Raw genomic sequence first — 23646 nt, 5'->3', positions numbered from 1 at the left:
CAACGCTAAACTATTCCAACAGAAAAAACTTACAACGCTAAACTATTCCAACAGAAAAAAACTTACAACGCTAAACTATTCCAACAGAAAAAAACTTACAACGCTAAACTATTCCAACAAAAAAACTTACAACGCTAAACTATTCCAACAGAAAAAAACTTACAACGCTAAACTATTCCAACAAAAAAACTTACAACGCTAAACTATTCCAACAGTAAAAACTTACAACGCTAAACTATTCCAACAGAAAAAAACTTACAACGCTAAACTATTCCAACAGAAAAAAACTTACAACGCTAAACTATTCCAACAAAAAAACTTACAACGCTAAACTATTCCAACAGTAAAAACTTACAACGCTAAACTATTCCAACAGAAAAAAACTTACAACGCTAAACTATTCCAACAGTAAAAACTCCGAGATTGGATCGGAACAACCCGATCATGTGCTGGCGACGAAATAGATCGTTAATAAAATTTTAAACCTAGATTATGTCATGCAGTACAGTAAAGGAATTGAGTTTTCGCTATAAATTCGAATTTTCTAATCCTTATATCTTGGCAACCTGATGGTGAAAACCCTTGATATTTCAAATTTGGACTATTTGATCCATCAGAATTCATAGTTTGAAAAATCTAAGGTCTACGAAATTGGATTGCAAAGAAATAGATATTAGAAAATCAGATTTTGTGACAAAGACTCAATTCCTTTGTACTTTAAATTAGAAATAATGAAGTCTCTTTCTTCAAGTGTAAATAAATATAAGTTATTAAATTTAATGCTATTGAACATCTATCCCGAATCAAATTTTCAAGATAGTAACATTATATCGTTTACTTTGTTACCGATGCTCCCTTTAAACCTAGAATTTATATTTTTATAATGTAAGAAGAGGATTAAGAAAAAGGGGGAGAAAATCGTAAAGATTGTAATCATTTCTTTTGTCACAAATAATTTCTTAAAATTAACTGCGATGAACTTTCTATAAACGTTTTTAATAATTTTTAATCATCGGGACTTATTCCTTGATGAGATTTATTATTACCTTTAATACAGCTTAGTAATCGGATTGCGTTTTTAATCAAGCAGAAGAGTCTGCTTACAGGGAGGGGGGGGGGGTCAGGGATTAATATTGCCCCCCCTTTGGAATTTTGAGAATATGAAATTATGTTAAAAATGACAAGATTTTAAAGGGACTGTAGACATAATTTCAAGTGGGATTCCATTTAGAGTGTCATGTCCAAGTAGCAAAGGTATTATTTAAACCTTTCTAGGTCAAAATTGACTATTTTCAAAAATGGGTTCTCTCTGTTAAGGAAACTTGCGGATTATGTTGCAAAGACAATAAAGTAAATTTATAAGGATAGAAAAACTGTAATATCCTAGAATATCTTAGAAATTATGACTTTAATAAGTCAAACAAAAAATTCTTCTTTATGGGGGGAAAATGATGCATTGCGCATTGTAAAATAATTTTTATATCATTATTCACTTAATAATTATCCAACATATTTCAAATTGTATATTTACCAAAAAAATATATGTATATGATTTTTTTTCCAGTCAATAATAAATAACAAAAACAACAATTATTTATAAGATTAATATGGACTAGGCTAGACTAGGGAGACTAGAAGGATCTCAGGGGCTGCGGGAAAGGTTGCGAGGGGGGGGGACTAGGCTAGACTAGTGAGATTAGTAGGATCTCAGGGGCTGCAGGGAAGGTTGTGAGGGGGGGACTAGGCTAGACTAGTGAGATTAGTAGGATCTCAGGGGCTGCAGGGAAGGTTGTGAGAGGGGGACTAGGCTAGACTAGGGAGATAAGAAGGATCTCAGGGGCTGCAGGGAAGGTTGTTAGGGGGGGACTAGGCTAGACTAGGGAGATTAGTATATAATAATAATAATAATGATAATAATTTGGCCGTTTAACCGGCTATAGGCAACATAAATATGAATGTCTTCTTTTATTATATAGAAAATGATAATAGTGTTTATTAACCTGAAAGCTCTGATGGTTGGGCAAGCTGTAGAGTTTGGTTTTATTGCTACTAAACTGTAGAAACTGTATCTAGAATAGAATTCGTCATAACCAGTCAATCAATCAGTCATAATCAGTCATAACCAGTCATAACCAGTCAAGCAATCAGTCATAACCAGTTAAACAATAAATCATAACCGTCAATCATTTAGTTATTACCAGTAAATCAATTATTCCATCATAACCAGTCAATCAATCAATTATAACCTGTCAATCCAATTATAACCAGTCAATCAATTAATCATTGTAGTAAATGCCGTACTCTTAAAAGTTCGTCCCCCAAACTGTATCAGTGCAGGCAGAACCTGTACGCTATCCAAGTCAACCAGGACACAACCCACCTGGCTCTAAATACCACACAGGGACACAAGCATAGCTTATTAGACTAGCTATTACTCAGGCTCTTAATGCTTCACAGGAACACAAGCGTAGCTATCAACCTAGCTATTTCTCAGACTCTAAGTGCCACAAAGGAACACAAGCGTAGCTTTCGACCTAGCTATTTCTCAGACTCTAAGTGCCACAAAGGAACCCAAGCGTAGCTTTCAACCTAGCTATTTCTCAGACTCTAAGTGCCACAAAGGAACCCAAGCGTAGCTTTCAACCTAGCTATTTCTCAGACTCTAAGTGCCACAAAGGAACCCAAGCGTAGCTTTCAACCTAGCTATTTCTCAGACTCTAAGTGCCACAAAGGAACCCAAGCGTAGCTTCAAACCTAGCTATTTTTTAGACTCTAAGTGCCACAAAGGAACCCAAGGGAATCTAAAACCCTGGACATTTTCTGTGGGACCTTGAAGAGCTGAGGACTATTTTCAAGTTTTCACTCCAGGTTTTTTTTACAGAAACTTTTATCTCTTGTCCTTCTTTCATATATTCACATATTTACCTCTGCGTACATTCACTCTTGACTCCACAGTCTGATAGTCCTAAAAATAGAAAGAAAAATTTAAGCTCAGATTTTTTTATTTTTGGTTGTGAGGTACAAGATATAGGGGGGTCAGAATAAGGGGAACTTGAAATTAAAAAGTTTACGCTTTCAATACAGACTGTATGAATTTCTACTAAATCTGAGATATTTGTGCTCCGGTGGCCAAGTGAGAAGAAGACAACTGTGGAAAGAAGGTCGTCGTCCATTTATATCAGAAATACTGCTGTGAATTTTGTAATTAACAGTTTAACTGTTGGAACGGATATACTTGTTATATAAAATGTGCAGGCAACTTTTTTTACAAAATAGATCTGTTGCAAATTACAACATCTTAACTAAACATGTCATAATTTGAAGGAAAAATAATTCGAAATGAATTCCACAGTTTTATGGTTCCCCCTGTACCTGGACAAGGAGAATACTGATGATGGCAAATATCAACAGGAAGACGTTGAACTAGGTCAGGGAGCTGGGGAATAATAAACCAGGTTCCTAAACACATCTTTAGGTTGGAGACAGAAACTTTAAATATACAAGCTTTTGACAAAACCGAGGTACCTCAGTGGGCCGTGTTTTTCAATCTATTTGTGTCTTTAACCGCAAAATTTGTCTTATAACATAATCAAACTTGAGGTTTTATGCTCAGTTTTGCTGTTATAAATAGTCTAAAGTTGCATTCTCTGTTTGTATTTAGACTTGTCATGTCATGTAGTCGTATATATATGCCTATTGTCTATACTGTAGTGTATGAATATATAGAGGATTAGAACTCATGTTTACAACTTCTACTTATAACCCCGGCTCACCAGGCATCCATTCAATATTCAGGATACACTCCCCTCCCCCTCTATACCCCATTCCTGGAATATTGGACTTTTGATATTTTTGCCTGCCTGCCTTTTTTCATAGCCCTTTTTGTTTTTTCCCTCTAGCTCTAGCATAGTTCTAGCATATACAGGATATAACTTATGTTTCTAGGATATCCGGGATTTAGAAATATGTCTCCAGCATATACAGGTGGAAATATGTTTCTAACATATCCAGGATAAAAATATGTCTCTAGCATATCCAGGATAGAAATAATCTCTAGCAGCATATCCAGGATAGAAATATGTTAACCCGACGTATCTCTAGAATATCCAGGATAGAAATATGTTAACCTAACGTATCTCTAGAATATCTAAATAGAAATATGTTAACCTGACGTATCTCTAGAATATCCAGGATACCTGACGTATCTCTAAAATATCCAGGATATAAATATGTTAACCTGACGTATCTCTAGAATATCTAGAATAGAAATATGTTAACCTGACGTAACTCTAGAATATCTAGGATAGAAATATGTTAACCTGGCGTATCTCTAGAATATCTAGGATATAAATATGTTAACCTGACGTATCTCTAGCATATCTAGGATAGAAATATGTTAACCTGACGTATCTCTAGCATATCCAGGATCGAGAAAATACAGTTCACTGCTACACAACTGCTTCTTCTGTAAAAATTTGACAAATATTTGGTATTAAAACTAATATTTAGAAACTTAATGCATGGTGCAAACTCTCTAATTTCCTAACCTCTTTATCTTTGCAACTTGATGCTGTAAACCTTTGATTTTTCTAACTTTGACTAATAGAGTTATCCGAATTCATAGTTTGCAATACATAAGGTTCACGACATCAGGTTACAGAGATAAAAGAATTACAAAATTGAATTTGTGTCAAGTGCATAGTTCCATTTACAAAATCAATAACACATTATTTTGCTCAAACCTTCTTAGAATATCCTTTCCAGCTCCAGGCCGTAGATATATCATTCCGGTCATCGTACGCTGCATCATATACAGGGTCTTCTAGATCCTAGGTAGATAATACAGGTACAGGTACAGGTACAGGTACAAGTGAGTAAGTGAGTTATAATCAAGTGTCAAGGCTTTGCGACACTTAACTGTCGGCCCAGTCTTGAAAATGAATGCAACTTTTCATAACTATCTAAATCTATGTGATATGAAGGTTCAGATATTTTACCTTTAAATTATCCGGAATTATTGATACGTATGCATCCAAAATATGCCTAAATATAAAACTATTCTGCAAAATATGCCTAAATATAAAACTATTTTACAAAATTTGGTTAATAAACGTTGATTGAATATGAATATTAGATCAAATAATTGGCTAAATATGTATACCTTTGTTTTAAATAGTAAATAATATGTATTCTGAAATTTTTACCTACACGCCTTCATTATAGCAGATACACTAGAGATTGGGTAGTTCCTTTGCATACCACAGAATCCTAGGTCTGCAGCACCTAGATCATCATCATCATCATCATCATCATCAATTATCTAAGAAAAAAAATCACCTCCACATTCAGCGCGCGGATCTTGATTTCGCGCATATCTTGATTCTTCCATCAAGGATTCACTCACGTTAAAATCCAGCACGTTCACAATGTTTTCAAGTTTGCGCTTTCTAAACTCAGATTCCTTTTCTATATTCTTAGTTTCGTGAGAAGATATTAGGCCAGAATTCACTAAACAAAAGTTTTTCAAAGTATTAAAAAGATTAAAATTTAAATCTTTTATTGACAGAAAAATGAAATCCCCATATTCAGCCGAGGTGCAAAATTTGGCCATTTTAATCTTACCTTAGCTTAGGTCTGAAAATTGAAAATAAAAAATAATAGGGTAGAAAATACCATTATACCATTCATGCACTGCCCGATATACAACAATACTCTGAAAATACCATTATACCATTCATGCACTGCCCGATATACAACAATACTCTGAAAAGCTTTATCTGATTAGGAGAATGAACCCAGCGCTGCCAAGGTTAGTAAAAGTTACTCCCACTGTTTACCCGCACTTGAACGATTTTACCGGGAAACTAAATTTTCGCTATTAAAGTCAACCCACTCAACTTAGAAACTCAAACATTCCCGTGGGTCTCCCGAGTTCCCCAATCATAATTTCAGGCAAATCTGTCAAGAGTTATGAGTTATGATCATAAAAACAAACAGACAGACAGACACCATAACACCCAGACAGACAAACAGAGATTAGAATTTTATTTATATATATCTATACCTTCGTTTTCCTTTCTTGATATATAACTAGCATAACATGAAGCTTAATCCTGATCTAATCTTCTTGTTATATAACTAGATAAACCTGAAGCTTAATCCTGATCTAATCTTCTTGTTATATAGCTAGATAAACCTGAAGCTTAATCCTGATCTAATCTTCTTGTTATATAGCTAGATAAACCTGAAGTTTAATCCTGATCGATTCTTCTTGTTATATAGCTAGATAAACCTGAAGCTTAATCCTGATCTAATCTCCTTAATATGTGAAGAGATTAACCTGAAGCTAATTCCTGATCTAATCTCCTTGATGACTTCAATCTCTCATTTTTATTCTCCAAGTTCTCTTTGACAAAGGCTTCTGTGTTTGAACTAAAACTAAAAGTTTAAAATTAAATTCAAATATATGAGAACTATTATACTAGAGAGGTTTATCTGGATTGTAAAAAGTACTTTTAGAAAAGGGGTAGATTACTTTTAACAACCCCAACCACACTCCCATACACCCCGTGAACACGAAAAACGGTTTCCACTTTTAAAATGAATTTTAAATAGTAAATTGAAGTTAGACCTTAGATTCTGAAATTCTTGAATTACAATGATTTAAAAATATTAATTAGATATTATAATTGTGACAAAGAGATTATGTATTTTTATGATGACAATAAGAACTTTACCTAAATCTTTTTTCCATTTCTTCAGGAGTATTCAACATATTTACTCCGCGAGGTTTGATCACTTGATCAAATTGAACAAAATAATCTTTCTTATTTAGTTCATCAGAAAGGACATCTTCGGCATTATTTGATCCTTCCGGTTCGCTTTCAGAGCCGTTTAGAAGTTCAGGGTTATAATTTCCAGAAATGTTCGAGGCAACGAACAAGTTCTCTTTCAAATTATCTCTTGCTGTTACATTAGGAGCTTCACTCGATCCTTCGTTGGAAGTATCTTCTCCTGTTGCATAAAGAGCATCTCTTCCTCCATCAGCAAGAGCATTACTTGCTACTGCAGTGGAAGCATTTTTTCCTGTTGTATTTAGAGCATAACTTGCTGCTGCATCGGAAGCATCTCTTCCTGCATCATCAGCAGCATTACTTGCTGCTGCATCGGAAGCATCTCTTCCTGCATCATCAGCAGCATCACTTGCTGCTGCATCGGAAGCATCTCTTCCTGCATCATCTACAGCATCACTTGCTACTGCATCTGAAGTATTCACGTTTTCTGTTGATGTTTCTAATTTGTTCTCACCAAAATTCCGGTCATTTAACAAGTACAAGTTTTTAGTCTCTAAGGGGTATCTTAGATCACTGGAATTAGCAAAATCATAAAAGTTTTGGATTTGAGTATTTGCATTCAAATCTAACAAATTATTTTCATTGAATTCTTTGTTTTCGTTTTCTTCATCCAGGGCTATTGGATCCTAAAACAGAAACAAAAATCAGCCAAGAGATGAAATACAAAAATATTGGATCCTAAAACAGAAACAAAAATCAGCCAAGAGATGAAATACAAGAATATCAGATCCTAAAACAGAAACAAAAATCAGCCAAGAGATTAAATACATGAAGATTGGATCTTAAAACAGAAATAAAAATCAGCCAAGAGATGAAATACAAGAATATTGGATCCTAAAACAGAAACAAAAATCAGCCAAGAGATGAAATACAAGAATATCGGATCCTAAAACAGAAACAAAAATCAGCCAAGAGACGAAATACGAGAATATCGGATCCTAAAACAGAAACAAAATCAGCCAAGAGACGAAATACAAGAATATTGGATCCTAAAACAGAAACAAAAATCAGCCAAGAGATTAAACACATGAATATTGGATCCTAAAACAGAAACAAAAATCAGCCAAGAGATGAAATACATGAATATTGGATCCTAAAACAGAAATAAAAATCAGCCAAGAGATAAAAAACTAGAATATAATCCAGGGCTATTGGATCCTTTATCAATAACAAAAATCAGCCAAGAGATGAAATACAAGAATATTGGATCCTAAAACAGAAACAAAAATCAGCCAAGAGATAAAATACTAGAATATTATCAAGGGCTATTGGATCCTTTATCAATAACAAAAATCAGCCAAGAGATGAAATACAAGAATATTATCTTGATCATTACCAGACAGAGATATCTTCGTGAATCGGACATGCCAGACTATAAATGGAGAGCTGTTTGAAATTACTATAAATCCCTTTAAATAAAAAGCGTTTGCAGCTTTAGAGTGAAAAAAAGATTGCTTGTGACTTTCTTTTTTAAATCAGTTGAAAAAAAGAAGAAAAACATATTAGTAAAAATCATTTGAATTCATTGCAATTTTTTATTTGTAAAACCAGTAAAAATCTCTTGGATTCATTAATTAAGAAATTAAAAGGAAAGAATCAACTTAACCAAATCCGATCATTTAAAAGTTCCAAGCTCTATAAATGATTCAAATTCTATCATTTTGCCATGCTTGTAAAATTCTCTTTACATAAAGTTAGAAACAATATTGATAAACTTGTAAAATCTTCATAAACCATATTTAAACCACACATCACGGTAAACCAGAGCAAAAACACAGCAGAACAATATCAAGGGATTTTTAACGGAATTCAAAGTGACCCAGTTTATTTAATTGGACTGTATTATTGTTGTAACTTAAATAACCCTAACATTTTTGCCATGTTCGATTTACAACGGTACCCATTAAACATTCATCTGAGCAATACTTAGGAATATATCGCCACATTTCTATTCATATAAGTGTATATTGCGTAAACCTATTTTTTTCTATCAACTATACTGGTTCATTTGCAAATACATATACTCTATGTGCCGAGAATTAAAGAATATTGCGTAAACATGGTTTTCTATCTGTACTGGTTCATCTGTAAATACATATACTCTACAGGGTGAGTCAAAAAAAAGTGTGATTTGCGGCGCCTGGTGAAAAATTATTTTTCTATGGTTCTTAATGTTTTAAATAAACAGCTTGTATTTAATACTTTAGAATATACTAAGAAGAAAGGAACTAGAGAATTTAAATAACTTTTCCGTAAAAATTAGACCAGAACTAAAAATTGCGAATTTTTTAATTACTATTTTGATAATTTTTTGGGATTCTGTGATTCAATCTTAATAACATTTTAGATTTAGAGAGAAATAATATAAATACACATTTTTACTTTTCTGAACTTTTGATTTTGAGAGAAAAAAAGATTCGCGGATTTTTTTCGGGGCCATTGGAGTACCAAAAAAAATTACAAATTTTCAAAAAATATTGAAAAAACACCATACAGGAGAGTTTCACAAAAATAAAGGTACAATTTTGTAGCAGGCGCCGCAAATCACACTTTTTTTGACTCACCCTGTATTTGCCGAGAATTGAAGAATATTGCGTAAACTAGTTTTTTCTATCAACTATACTGGTTCATCTGTAAACACATATACTCTATGTGCCGAGAGTAAAAGAATGACGCAAAGAATGACGCGTAAACTTGGTTTCTCTGTAATTTAAATTCGTCATAGGCCATTCTGAATTCAAACCTTTATCCCCTAACATTGAGAATAAAACAGTTTTGAATATAATCTAAAATAAACTAAAAACTCTGAAGCATATGCCAAGTCAAATGCAGAGAAAATGTAATTATTTCTAGAATCATTTTATTTATATTCTGGTTCTGCACCATCTGGCCTCGAATTGCGCACTTCTTACCCAATGATTCTGTAAATGTTTGTTTGCAAGTTGCACTTTTTGCAAGAATATAGTGCGCTTTGATAAATTCGCGAACATGCAAGCACCGGATGCATTTTGCATTGCGCGTATACCTGGTGCAACTTTTAATACACAGTGCATCTTATACACAGAGACCAAAACTTATCGGATTCGTTAAGCAATCTCTAGCTATGATTTAGCTACGATTTCCCAGGATAGCTAGGCAAGGAACTCGCAGCTTAATCACAACTAGAAAATGTCTAAGGAATCGAACAATAGTATCGTTAACCCGGTTTCATGAATGGGGTCAGGCAGTTTTGTAGATATCAATGTTTTTCTAAGAAATAATATATTATGTGGTTTCTTTGCATTTGTTTTCTGATTTCTGAAATGAAAACCTGCACAAATGCATAAAATCCAGATTGTACTATAGGGACTGAAGACGTAATTTAAAGTGACTCTTAATTTTTACAGTAGCATGTCTGATTATCAACGGTACCCTTTAAATCTTTGTCTGATCAAGGATGAATGAGATAAGCTTGTTTTTCTAACTGAAATTTATTATTTTCAAATGCGCACACAATAAAGGAATTTGTCAGAATTTGAACGACAACATTTCTCTCATTCTATAAATAAAAGGTCAATTAAAATTACGTTTACAATCCCTTTAAGCAAACGCATAAATCCAGGTTTATCTTTCACAACAAATATCTAGAACGCATTCAAAGAGATCAAGGTTAGGAGGAGAGTTAAAGGATAAAATAGACATTTAAAGGGAGAGACCGGCTATGTAACATATTTGAACTGAGAGTGAAGTCTTGTAGAGAAAAACATCCTAAAGTTTTTCTCTACAATACTGCACTTTTGGCTAAAATATGTTACATAGCCGGTCTCTCCCTTTTCATAAGCATGTACAGGGTTACAAGAAAGGAGGACTCAACAATTTTTAGATATGACGATTCAATGTTAGATTTGGTTTACTGCCTTTGATAAAGTCCTTTACTGGTTAATAAATGGTTTTGTAAAGAAAGAAGCTAGATTTCAAATTCAAGGAAGTATGTAAGTAAGATAAAGGACTTAATGACTTCAATCCGTAAAGTCGTATCTGGAGTCTAATCCTTCGTGGGTAACCTTATATGTTTGAGTGTGTATTGTGTTTGCAATTTGTATGTTTTGGTATAGTTTGGAAATATTTAATATTTATCATGTTTTTTTCGATTAATTTGATTATAAAACATGACAGAGAAACTTGTTGTTTATCAACAATCAAACTTATTTTATCTTTCCTGATATACAGACATAGGAAAGCATTTTATCCTTGGACACTACAGTATTATTGGAGAGACAAATCTTATAGTTTGAACTGCACCCTGTATACAGGCTTACAGAAGAACCACTTATCTTTGACCACCTTTTATAAAATCTAATTGAAGAACCATTTGTTTTTATGCAGTTCCCTTCCTGTACAGTGGACACCCTGTTTTAAACTTTTGGAGATCCTTGTTTCCTTATAGACACCCATGTATATACATGTAGTAAGGGTTCTCATGCTCTACCATTCTTTCAAGGATATTTGAAAAGATGAGTAGTGAAACGGTTCAAGTTTCTACCCACCACACTCCAGTGCAGTAAACACATTTTTAGAAATATCATCAAAGAAGAAATATTTTCTGAAAAAAATATCCAAAACTTTAAAAAAATCTGTTCTACATAATCTTAAAAAGATTGAATATTTTTGTAAAATATTCAGTGTATCAGTCTCTAATGCATAATTGAAGTTAACTCATTAGTCATTCATAATTAAAATGTCCTCATAAAAACCTTAAACCATGTAAACCTTAAAATATACCTGGCTATATGTGAACACTTCAGGGGCATAGAAGGGGTTGTAAGGGGCTACAGGGATATCTTGAGCTGTCCCTCTCGAGTCTCGAATGTCGCCTCCACCAGGGGCCAAAAGTTCGTCAAAATAACTAAAAGAAACTTTTTTGCCACAAGCTCTTATTTTCTAATCCTAATATCTCTGCAACCCAATGTCGTGGACCTTAGATATTTCAAACTATAAATTCTGTTAGATCAAATCATCTAAGTTTGAAATATCAAAGGTTTACAAGATCAGGTGGGGAAGATATAGAGATTAGAAAATTTGAGTTTGTGGCAAAGACTCAATTCCTTTGGTTGAATTAATTTTGAAAAATTAATCGAATATGAGAATAAAAGGCAGGGTCGTAAGTTTTTCGAAATTTAAGATTTAATTTCTTCTCTTTTCAAAACTATATACGACTTTTCATTGTTTTTTTTTAAAAAACCTAAGTTTATCGTCGTTATCGTCGTACATATCAATACAATGAAGACGACTTTCGATCTGAAATTTTGATCTCTAACAAGCTTTTAAACAGAATGAATAGACTTAAACATGGAAACAACAAGAAACTCCAATTACATTCAAGACAGAAGGCTTAATTTAGATTTAATATCGACATGTTTGAATAGTTTTAATTCGTTTTTACATTCTCATCCTTCGCGGATTCTCAAATATTTTATCGCGCATTTTTTAAATTTCACAAAAAATCAAAAGCTTTTGGATACAACTTCTTTGTAATTCTGAGCAAACATAAACTCCCTGTGGTCACTCTTAGGAGATCCCACACAAAATATGGGCCCGATCGGTACAGCTGTTATGACGTTATTTAAGAAAAAAGGACAGACTGACAGACAAAGTGGCAAAGTACTATTAGATGTGCAGTTCCCCAAAAGGTTTGATTTAAAAGTGAAGGCACTATAGCATTTCAAAGTTAAACGAAGTGCATATTCTAGACTCTAGAGTCCATTAATATTTAGTTTTTTATAGATAAGAGAAAATGATTACTTGCCTCAATCTCAAATTTTCAAATATTGCATTTCGTATTTGCAACCCGATCAATTATAAACTTTTGATAATTCAAACTATTATTTCTGACAGATTAAATAATCAAAGTTTGAAAAATCTGTGACGTTGTACAAAAAGTATCAAGGCAGCATCTAGCATAGTGTGAAAACCCCGTATAAATACTTAATTCAGATGTAACCCCCCCCCCCCCACCATCGAAGTTCTCGGTAAATATATAATCTTTAATAATTTGATTTAGTATGTAGTTGATGTTATTCACAATAAGATAATTTAAAAAATTGGGTTGCACAGTAGCGACATCTTTGGTTGAGTTTTAAAACTGTCACTATTTAAAAATTGGATTTAGGTTCGCGGATTCGTGGTTTTTGATTTCGGGGATTTTCAGTTTCAAATATGATTTTATTATCAAGTTTGCGCAGCAAAAACAATTAAAGAGTTTGAAATACACAAGTACATTTTTGATCAAAATGACAGGGCGAATGAAGAAAGAGGAAGAGGAAAAGTGATTTGTATAAATGGACGGTAAAGGTGGCTTTTCCTGAAAACTTAACTTTCTTCAAAAAGTTTAAAAAAAACTGAACCTAAATTTTTTAAACCTGACAGAGAACCTTCCCGTGGTTCTACCGAGTTCCCTAATTCAAGTGAAAGGCATATCGGACAAGGGGTCTATATGTCTATATGTTATGATTAGACATACAAACAAGCAAAACATCCAAACAGAGACTATAACTACATAATATGTATATATCATATATATATATATACATATATATATATTAGATTTCATAGATATAGGACAGCTATGAAAAGTTTTCAAGAATTGATAGAGTGTGTCGTAACTCATTAACTTTTGATTTTAAGCTCACTAGTCACTATACATTTTGTAGCACTAGACCTTACATTCTAGAACTGCAAAGACCCTTTTCCGCTTTAGTTTTTAGGAAGTAATTTTTACGTGAGAGCTTACAGCATTTGGATTGATGTCATTTATATATGTATATTTAGATATATAAGAAAAGAAGTATTAATAAATACGAAAATTTAATTTTTAATATATCAATATTATGTGTTAGTGCTGTCAATCTTTAAAATATAATTTTATATATATCTTTCTTTATATATCTGAAGGTTTAGTGCAGTGAAATTCAGTTCTAGAGATATTTCACGTTTAATGCATTTCTTATTCTTTTGGGGGATTTAGTGGGCGTTAGAGGGAAGTTAGAGGGAAGCTTAAGGAAATGGGCGGGAATATATTTGTAAGAATTTGTTAGATGTGACCGTTTAAGTTCTTTTTGTTTTTGTTTTATTTCCCTTAACTATTTTAAATGTACTAGGCTGGGAACTTTTGTGTTTGATACCTGATCTCGATATTCACTACGAGCACTTTTAATGTGAGGATCTATGCTTGATTTCTTAATTTCAGTTATTGCTGCTGGGTTCGATAAACACAAAATATTGAAGAGGAATTAAATGCTTGATCTCGATATCCACAAAACAAAAATTCCGACCTCTGTAGGATGTTTTGTTTTGACTTCTGCATCATGGGTCTATTAAGCAACTTTTATCGTCTGTTGACATTTTCCCGAAAACATTTATGTTAGAATTCAAAAATCCCCTAATCTGCACTTGATTTTAACATAAAAATGTTCAATCTATCTTTTTAACAACTAGATAAAAATTGGCAGTTGTGGAATCAAAAGACGACATTAAAGCGACCTTATTCTTTCCTGTGTCTGAAACGCAAATGGTTTTCCAAGTTACTGGAAAATCTACCTATTAAGTAAAGAGGGTCTGTGTACACTGCACAATTGTTTTGTTTCATGTTCAAAATTATAACTTGAGTCTAACATTTGTCTTTCTATTCCACAGTTTTAAGGGTCCCATGCTGTATACTAAAAGTATACCCCCCCCCCCCACCCCGGGTTACAATCCAATGTCAATAAAAGTAGTTTCATGTTTAGGAAATCTGCCTAATTCTAATTTAAAATAATTAGAATGATGATGAAGCATGATAATATGTCTGTGTTAACCCTTCATATCATATATTAATAACAATACAGATCGAACACTATATGTCGTCTTTTCGAGATTTAGGGGTTTTTCGTTCACAATAACCGTGCGACAGAAGCCCAAAGGAGTTACGCGCATGGCCTCTCTCTCTCTTGTTATTCAACATGGCATGCACGTAACTCCTGTGGGCTTCTGCCTCAGGGTTATTGTGAACAAGGGGTATATATATATTTCTAATAACTACGTCAATTTCCAAGTTTCAAAAAAAAATTTCTTTAAGTCGTTTGTAAGTGATGAGGGAAAAAGGACAAAGTGAGGGAAGGTAAGGGAAGGTGGGGGAAAGTGGGGGAAGGTGAGGAAAGATGAGGGAAGGTGAGGGAAGGTGAGACAAAGTGAGGGAAGGTGGGGGACGGTGGAGGAAGGTGGGGGAAGGTAAAGGAAGGTAAGGGAAGGTTTGGGAAGGTAGGGGAAGGTGGGGGAAGGTGAGGGAATGTGAGGGAAGGTGAAGGAAGGTGAGGGAAGGTGAGAGAAGGTGAGGGAAGGCGAGGGAAGTTAGAGAAGGTGGGAGGCATAGTTGGTTGAAGCTTACTGCAGAGAAGGGGTGGGAGTATATTAGGTGAAAGGAAGATACCTGTGCAGATTCACGAATGTAGTATGAGGGTTTAATTCTCCAGGGTTAGGACCAGAACTCTTATACTCACGTTCATTCCATCTTACGGTATCTTCATCCTTCATATTAGCCTCATTCTCATCCCTTTGCTCATCATCATCTTCATCCTTGTTCTCATCCTTTCCTTCCAGTTTATCATCTAGTTTCCTTTCAACATTATTGACCTGCTCTAGAATATTATTGACCCGCTCTACAGTATTATTTCCCGGCAAAATTTCCCCGTCACCTGTTGTTTCCTCTTCAATGTACGCATCAGTTTGGGTTTCGTACGCATCTGTTAAATCTGTTTCAAGCTTGTACGCAGAGTAAGCATCTGATTTCTCAGTAATAATCTCTTCAGATGGATAAACTAAACAGTGTAAGCATGAATATGAAAACATAGTCAAGAATAAAGCAAATGAAAAGAAATTATTAAATTATTAAACAATTAAATGAATGAATGAGTGAAAGGAAAAGGAACTAATAGGATGAAAAAACAATGAATGAAAGAAACATGAAGGAATGAATGATAACTGAACGGAAAATGAACCAATGAATCAATTACGCCTGAACGGAATGAATGAATAAATGATGAATGAAAGGAAAAAGGATGAATAAATGACAAATGAAAGGAAAATGAATGAAAGGAAAATGAATGAACAAATGATGAATGGAAGGATAATTAATGAAAGGGTGAATAAACGATGCATAAATAAATGATAATGAAAGGAAAATGAATAAATGAATGCATGTCTTTCAATTCAGCACTTTGGATGCTTTTACCGTGTAGTGAAGCATCAAAGGTGTAATTTGAAAGCATCAAAAACAACATTTGAAAGCATCAAAAGTAAAAATCAAATCAAATTTGATGCCTTACTCACTTTTTTTGAGAAAATATTAACTTCTTAGTCTTAGCCAAAGATGTGACTTAGAATTTTTACTTAGAAAGTGTCTTAGATACAAATTGGTCTGAAAAGTAAGACTTTGAAATTATTGTGACTTATTACTGTGACTTAGAAAGTGTTTTAGAATGTGTCTAATGCATATTTGAGACTTAGAATTGTGACTTAGAATGAGTTTTGACAAACTTGTGACTTAGATAGTGTCTTAGACATAATTTGGCCTCAAAAGTATGACTTTGATGTGACTGTGACTTAGAACTGTGATTTGGAACATGTCTTACCATGACTTAGACATGGTTTTGAGTTAGAATTGGGCCTTAGAATGTGTCTTATAGTGTGACTTAGAAAACTGTCTTAGACATAATTATGTCTTATGCGTTTGTCTTTAAATGCTGACTTAGAATAAGTCTTAGCCATAGTCGTGCATTGGAATAAGTCTTTGACAAAGTTTTGACTTAAAAAGCTTCTCAGACATAATTTGGTCTCAAAGTATGATGTTGGTGTAATCGTGACTTAGAACTGTGACTTATATTATGTTAAAGATATAGCAAAGGGTTTTATATTCCAAAATAAAAGAATAATTTTATCAAGGAAAAACAGGAATTTTACATAAATTGTCTTGCACATGTATCAGTGACAGTTTTCATGCTTTAACATTTTCAAAAAAGAACATTTCTAACAGTTCAATTGTATTTAAGAGATTTCCATTGTTCCAAGGGTTGGATTATGCTAGGTTACGCAAAGCATCAAAATCTACACTTCAAAGCATCTTATTTGTCCAAATTGATAATAAATATGAATAATGAATAAGAGGAAAATGAATGAATGAATGAATGATGAATATAAGGGAAGGGTGAAATTGGCATATTTCAACACATGATGTTTTACTCCTGTTAAACTCACATGGGTTCAGTATTAGGTCACACTAAACAACCTGGGGGGGGGGTAAGAGGGGGAGGGGGTGCGGGCGGAAATTAGTAATTATGCGTATTTCTTGATTACCTAACGAGACGCCATTAGCTGAACTTTCAACTTGAGCCGACAAATCTGAAAATCATATTTTTTAAGGTTAAAGAGAGTGTATGCTAAAAAAGAATGTGGTTAAAGGGTGATTATATTTAGATCATTAATCGATATTGTTACTATTTTCTGTCCAATTTTTCTTTAAAATCAGATTTTTAAAAATATATCCTTCATATGATCACATATGTCCTGACAGACATGCTCACAAACCCCCCCTTTTTATTTTTTAAATCACTTCCTTTAAACATGATTTATTTATTAACTGAAATCTAATTTTTTTAATTGAAGGGTGATCGGAGAATTGGGGGCGAGGTGGGTATTTTTTTGTTTAATTAATAGGTATTTGCATTATACCTTTATAGGTTTTACTCTTAGAAGCAAGCTCAGGAGAACTATTTATATCCTACAAAAGGAAAAATTTTAAAATTATCAAAAATTATGATTTTGTTAAAATTTTGCGAAAACTGATTTATAGTTGCAAAATTAAAAATGTAAAAATGTTCAATGATTTTTTTCTTTTTTCCTGCAGTCCTATCTCTGATGGCTCTTCTAGTCCGTCGAAAAAGACGAGTGGTGTGGATGATGTCCCTGGGTCGACGATGTCGACTGCCGCGTCTGGTGACGACAGTTGAAACTGCGGAGAAGACCGGAATGTGTCAGCTGCTGGAGGCGGAGAGGGAACATTAATTAATATTTTAGAAGATTTCAATCCTATGAATTAATATTTCATGTTTTATTCAGACAAAAAATTATATTATTTCATAAAAAATATGTTATTAAAGTATATGTTTTTTGTATCAAAAAATATATAAAAAATATATATGTTTTCTATTAAGATATATTTTTTTATTAAAAATATGTTTTTATTTGCTTCAAGGAACTGTAAGCTTTAAAGTAACCTTTGAATGATCAAGGATGACAGACTTGTTAATATGTATCTACAGTATTCTTGTAATTGTTTAACAGTTCATTTGCAAACTGATTTGCATTTAAGAATTTAATATTTACTTTCTAGAAGTTGCAGAAGATAAATATTTGAAAACCTTGTTGGAAACAGAATATTCTTGATTTTCCAGGATTAAATGTGACGTCATCATAGAGTAAGCTAGCGCACACACTCCAACTTTATAGCTTTTTACGCGGCATAAAAGTTCTCTGTCATCCCTGATCAATCAGAGGTTTAAAGGGTATCGTTGTGAATCGGGAATGTTCTTCATTAAATGAAATGTCTCTTGAAATCACGCTTACAGTCCCTTTAAATCACTAAGGCATTGATTAAGAAACAAAAATGATTTTCAACAAAAAATAAGATTTTGAAAAATATTTTCCTTTTGAGAAACTGGAGGGTCCTGCAGTGCTAGGGTCCGATCGCAAAATTAAAGGAACAGGCTAGAGAAAAATAGTTAGAGTTAAAGGAACAAACAAAAGAAAAAGAGATAAAATTAAAGGAACAATTTAGAGAAAATAGTTAGAATTAAAGGAACAGGCTAGAGAGAAAATAGCTAGAGTTAAAGGAACAGGCTAGAGAAAAATAGTTAGAATTAAAGGAACAGGCTAGAGAGAAAATAGCTAGAGTTAAAGGAACAGGCTAGAGAAAAATAGTTAGAATTAAAGAAACAGGCTAGAGAGAAAATAGCTAGAGTTAAAGGAACAGGCTAGAGAAAAATAGTTAGAGTTAAAGGAACAAATAAAAGAAAAATAGTTAGAATTAAAGGAACAGACTAGAGAAAAATAGTAGAATTAAAGGAACAAACTATAGAGAAAAATAGTTAGAATTAAAGGAACAGGCTAGAGAAAAATAGTTAGAATTAAAGGAACAAACTAGAGAAAAATAGTTAGAATTAAAGGAACACACTAGAGACAAATAGTTAGAAATAAAGGGACAGACTAGAGAAAAATAGTTAGAATTGAAGGGTAACTCTGCAGAAAAAATTTCAAATCATCATAGTTCGAAGTTTAAATAAAATTGAAAATAAAGATATGTTAAAGATAAATAAAAGTAAAATAATGGTATACTTGCCTGTGGTCCAATAAAACCATGGTTTCCACTAGGAAACACTGGTCGGAATATTATTTTCTGCTGTTGTTGCTGAGACTGTTGTTGATGATGTTGATGTGGATGCTGTTGTGGAGCTGCCAATCGATGCTGATTCCAAACTAGTTTCTAATAAAACATGTTATTAATAAAAATATATATAATATTTTGATGAAAAGTTAAAACAAGGAAAACAGTAAATACGGTGGTAGGCGATAATATTAATATACTGAAGACGACTTTTGAATAGAATTTTTATTCATATCAAGCTTTTAAACAGCATGGATACACAAAAAAATTGAAACAAAGAGAAGCTAGCTGTCATTTTAAAAAGCATTTCTTTAATTACTTGTGAACTAGTAATTCGAAGAAAGCTTGTTAACAATTTAAACTTAAAAAAAAGTCGTCTTCTTTAAATTGATAAATTATCGCCTACAAACTAAAAAAAAATCTAAAATGACCGTGGTCAAATTCTGTGGCAAGGTCACAATAAATACATCATTAAAAGGTCAACCGAGGAAGAAAAGTTCAATTCAAAGAAAAGTAGAAAAAGTACAGGGTTAACCACACAGGATGAATTCAAAGAAAAGTAGAAAAAGTACAGGGTTATCCACACAGGATGAATTCAAAGAAAAGTAGAAAAAGTACAGGGTTAACCAAACAGGATGAATTCAAAGAAAAGAAGAAAAAGTACAGGGTTATCCACACAGGATGAATTCAAAGAAAAGAAGAAAAAGTACAGGTTTAACCACACAGGATGAATTCAAAGAAAAGAAGAAAAAGTACAGGGTTATCCACACAGGATGAATTCAAAGAAAAGAAGAAAAAGTACAGGTTTAACCATGAATTCAAAGAAAAGAAGAAAAAGTACAGGGTTATCCACACAGGATGAATTCTAAGGAAAGAAGAAAAAGTACAGGGTTATCCACACAGGATGAGACTTTAAAATAACGATATAAAGATGAAACTAGGACTTTTACCTTTAATTTTTTTACTTGATGATTTTATCTTAAAAAAGGAAAACAGTTTTAACTTGCAGCGAAGAAGATTGCGAGAAAAATTGCATAAATTTCATACAGTTGTCTCACAAAACACATCCTTGTGGGTAACCCTGTATGACAGGATTTAATTCCACATTTAGAAATAGAAAAATCTAAACAATGTAAAAACAAAGTTACTAAGATTTGTCATCATGAACAAGATCATGGATCAAGTCATGATAAAAAAATAAAGGCGAAGATCATAATCATGATAATTTATAATCATGAAAAAAGCTGCATGACTATGTTAAAGTTGACTAACCTGTCTATTCCTGGATGGTGGCGAACTAAAGAGAGATTCTAGAAGGGAAAAAGGAGAGAACGGAGCCTAAATATTAACATAAACTACATTTACAACAGTTTGAAATTACATCAACCATTTGTACATTCAACTCAATCTTTTTTTAAGGAGACTGTATGCGCAATTTCAAGTGACCCTCCATGCAAAGATGACAATGCCCAATTTACAACTGTAACCTGAAAACCATCTACTGGTCAACGTTATGGGCCACGTATGAAGGGTCACTTGAAATTACGCTTACAGAGCTAATCCCAATAACTGAATAAATTAATTGACGAAATCGTACGAAGGAAAGTAAGGTAAGGAATGTCTCAATGTACAGAAGAATAAGATGTTATGTACCTGAGCCGTACAAGTGTGTGTGTACAATAGAATAGTATGTACAGCTTGTAGCCCATGCCGGTCATATAGACTGAACAGGTCACATCTAGCGACACTACAATACATGAATCAGTACATATCAGTATTGGTGATCAGGTATGCATACAGGGATTTGTAGAAGAGGGGGGCGAGGGTGGGGAGGGACTAAACCAACAGGGTTACCCACAAAGAATGAGATTTCAGAGACGACTGTCCATTTTCTTGTATTCAGTGTTTCTTGCAGGCCAAAACTGGCATATTCTGTGCTTTATCATTTAGAAACCCATCAAAATACTTAATTAAATTCAGAAAATCAAGCTTCAAATCGTCATATTGTAGAGCTTCGTGGGTAACCCTGTATTCCCTGTGTATAGCCCCCTCGACCTAGAAACGGTATTCAATAATATTTAAACCTACAGATCGGTGTCTTAATTCTACTTATTCAATAATAAAACCTTTATAGAAGTTCAATTGTGATCGAAAGTGACAGCTGAGACATGGACCCTTGGTGGTTATAGTATTACAGGCAATGAGCTTAGTACTATGCATTATGTATTTTATTACAGTTATTTAAATAAACAATGGCGGATATTCGAAATTATAAATTGTGAGAAACAGCCCGGAAACCCAGAATTCAAATACGACTGTGCTAAATATATTCATACTGTTTTGATTCCCTAAAACTGAAATCTTATAAGCATCGTTCCTCGTGCTGTTTTCTTTTATAATTTTAAGACAAAAATCTAAATTTAACCTTCATATCGCTGACATTAAATGACTTTTCGGTCTTCATTAAAGCTTCATTCTTTGTGGGTCCCCCTGTACTTATGTAAGTAACAAGGTAAATTGATAACACAATAAAACATCTCGTTTAAAAGTCATTTAATAGAATCTGACAGAAAGTTATAAAAAAAATCTAGAACACATGATTACAACTTTATATGACATTAGCTGAAGGGCCCGGCGTTGCCCGTCGAAACTTTTTTTTATTTGAGAAAAAAAATTGAAATTTTTTCGAATGGTTTTTAGCCTGTAACACTCCCCCAGCCACCCCGTGTGTGTCCACAAAAAATTTCAGCCCATTCGGTCCAGCCGTTTGGCCGGCTATATGCAACATATATATATATATACGAATGTCTTGTTTTATTATATAGATTTCCTAAATTTCTATGAAATAAAACTATAAATAGTCCTTCATACCGTTAACGCCAATATCAAGTTTTGAATAATATTTTGAAGTTTGAAATTTTGAAAATAAAAGTATTTCTGAGATATTTATTACATTGCCTATAGATGGAAAAGCAACGGAAGGACAAAGACGAAAGTTTTTCTATTTTTAGACTGAATATAGAATATAGAAGGCCTTGCGAATATCTGCGTGAAAGAAAACGAATCTTTTTCAATGTTACTTTACCTACGAACCCTTCTTCTTCTTAAAAAAAATCATACTAAAAATTTCGCAAATTTTCTTTCTTTCTGAAACCTCAACCACTCCTGGAAACCATAGATTTCACTATCCCATCACTTTCCCAACCCTATATACGCCTCTAAAAGACTCACAACTGTTTTGGCGTTTATTGAATACATACAAACAAACAAACAAACCATGACAGATAAGTCATACATTCAGAAACTAGGCTTCACGCTCCCTTTTTCAATTAATAATCTTGATGTTAAATATTTATAAATCTATATTTTACTATTTCTCTTGCATACGACTATGTTCTTTTCGTAAATTACTAAACATTTGCTATTCACGATTTTACGATTTTGCAGATTTTTCTGCTTTCATTGGTGAATTTTCAAATTTTTTCAAATCCTGGCCGGCCACCAACATCCCTTGTGAGGTCTCGTTAGGCTTCGATTTTTTGAAGTTCTAAACACCCCAACAGATAAAAAGGCAAATATATTGGATATTATGACGTGTATCTAACCCTGAAAAATATGAAGGGGTCCTACCTTGAGTGTATAAGAACTAATATAACGTGTAAACACACTTTTCCATTTAGGAACATTTTCCACCATTCATTCTAAATATTTAAATTAAAGCAAACAAACAAGATTAAAGCCATGATTTAATATCATTTTATCAAACAAAAGGTAAGTTTTCGCTTCAAAAGGTGGGGTTAAACTAGCTTTACCCCTCTCTTTCTCTTTACCTTTACCTTCTTTACCTTCTTTACCTTCTTTACCTTCTTTACCTTCTTTACCTTCTTTACCTTCTTTACCTTCTTTACCTTCTTTACCTTCTTTACCTTCTTTATCTTCTTTACCTTCTTTACCTTCTTTACCTTCTTTACCTACTTTACCTTCTTTACCTTCTTTACCTTCTTTACCTTCTTTACCTTCTTTACCATCTTTACCTTCTTTACCTACTTTACTTTCTTTACCTTCTTTACCTTCTTTACCTTCTTTACCTTCTTTACCTTCTTTACCTTCTTTACCTTCGTTACCTTCTTTACCTTCTTTACCTTCTTTACCTTCTTTACTTTCTTTACCTACTTTACCTTCTTTACCTTCTTTACCTTCTTTACCTTCTTTACCTTCTTTACCTTCTTAACCTTCTTTACCTTCTTTACCTTCCCATTCAAATTAAGTTCTGACGACCCTCATAATAAAGCGTCATTGTTTGTATTGTGTAATTTTTATCTTATTCTCACACACCTCCCT

At 33.2% G+C, this 23646-nt stretch overlaps 1 protein-coding gene across 1 annotated transcript; it reads right to left on the bottom strand.

The window, feature by feature from the left end:
- Window positions 1-1042: 1042 nt before the first annotated feature.
- LOC111701616 (uncharacterized) lies at window positions 1043-23027 on the bottom strand. Its single transcript, XM_023472980.1, has 21 exons — window positions 22936-23027; window positions 20959-21052; window positions 20578-20643; window positions 19261-19404; window positions 18569-18629; window positions 17764-17951; window positions 17595-17643; window positions 17220-17264; window positions 15298-15685; window positions 11616-11739; window positions 6738-7480; window positions 6341-6438; window positions 5338-5508; window positions 5205-5283; window positions 4998-5043; window positions 4743-4829; window positions 4402-4465; window positions 3373-3459; window positions 2926-2965; window positions 2001-2069; window positions 1043-1046 (listed from the first exon to the last, which is right to left on the bottom strand). Exons 1-21 carry the CDS (start codon window positions 22989-22991, stop codon window positions 1043-1045), a joined length of 2703 nt encoding a protein of 900 aa, XP_023328748.1. The 5' UTR covers window positions 22992-23027.
- Window positions 23028-23646: the final 619 nt, after the last annotated feature.

This window comes from Eurytemora carolleeae, unplaced genomic scaffold (genome assembly GCF_000591075.1).
Source record: "Eurytemora carolleeae unplaced genomic scaffold, Eaff_2.0 scaffold233, whole genome shotgun sequence".
NCBI classification, from domain to species: Eukaryota; Metazoa; Arthropoda; class Copepoda; order Calanoida; family Temoridae; genus Eurytemora; species Eurytemora carolleeae.
Note: the sequence above shows the minus strand (reverse complement) of the source record. Positions and strands in the feature narration are given on the sequence as shown.

Excerpts from the sequence above, each read along its gene's own strand:
- LOC111701616 (XM_023472980.1), bottom strand. The coding sequence starts at position 22,991 with ATGTTCCTAAATGGAAAAGTGTGTTTACACGTTATATTAGTTCTTATA. Across the intron at positions 5,284-5,337 it reads TCCGCGCGCTGAATGTGGAG|GTGCTGCAGACCTAGGATTC; the intron begins GTGATTTTTTTT and ends ATGATGATCTAG. Across the intron at positions 2,070-2,925 it reads AAGAGTGAATGTACGCAGAG|ATACAGTTTCTACAGTTTAG; the intron begins GTAAATATGTGA and ends ATTCTATTCTAG.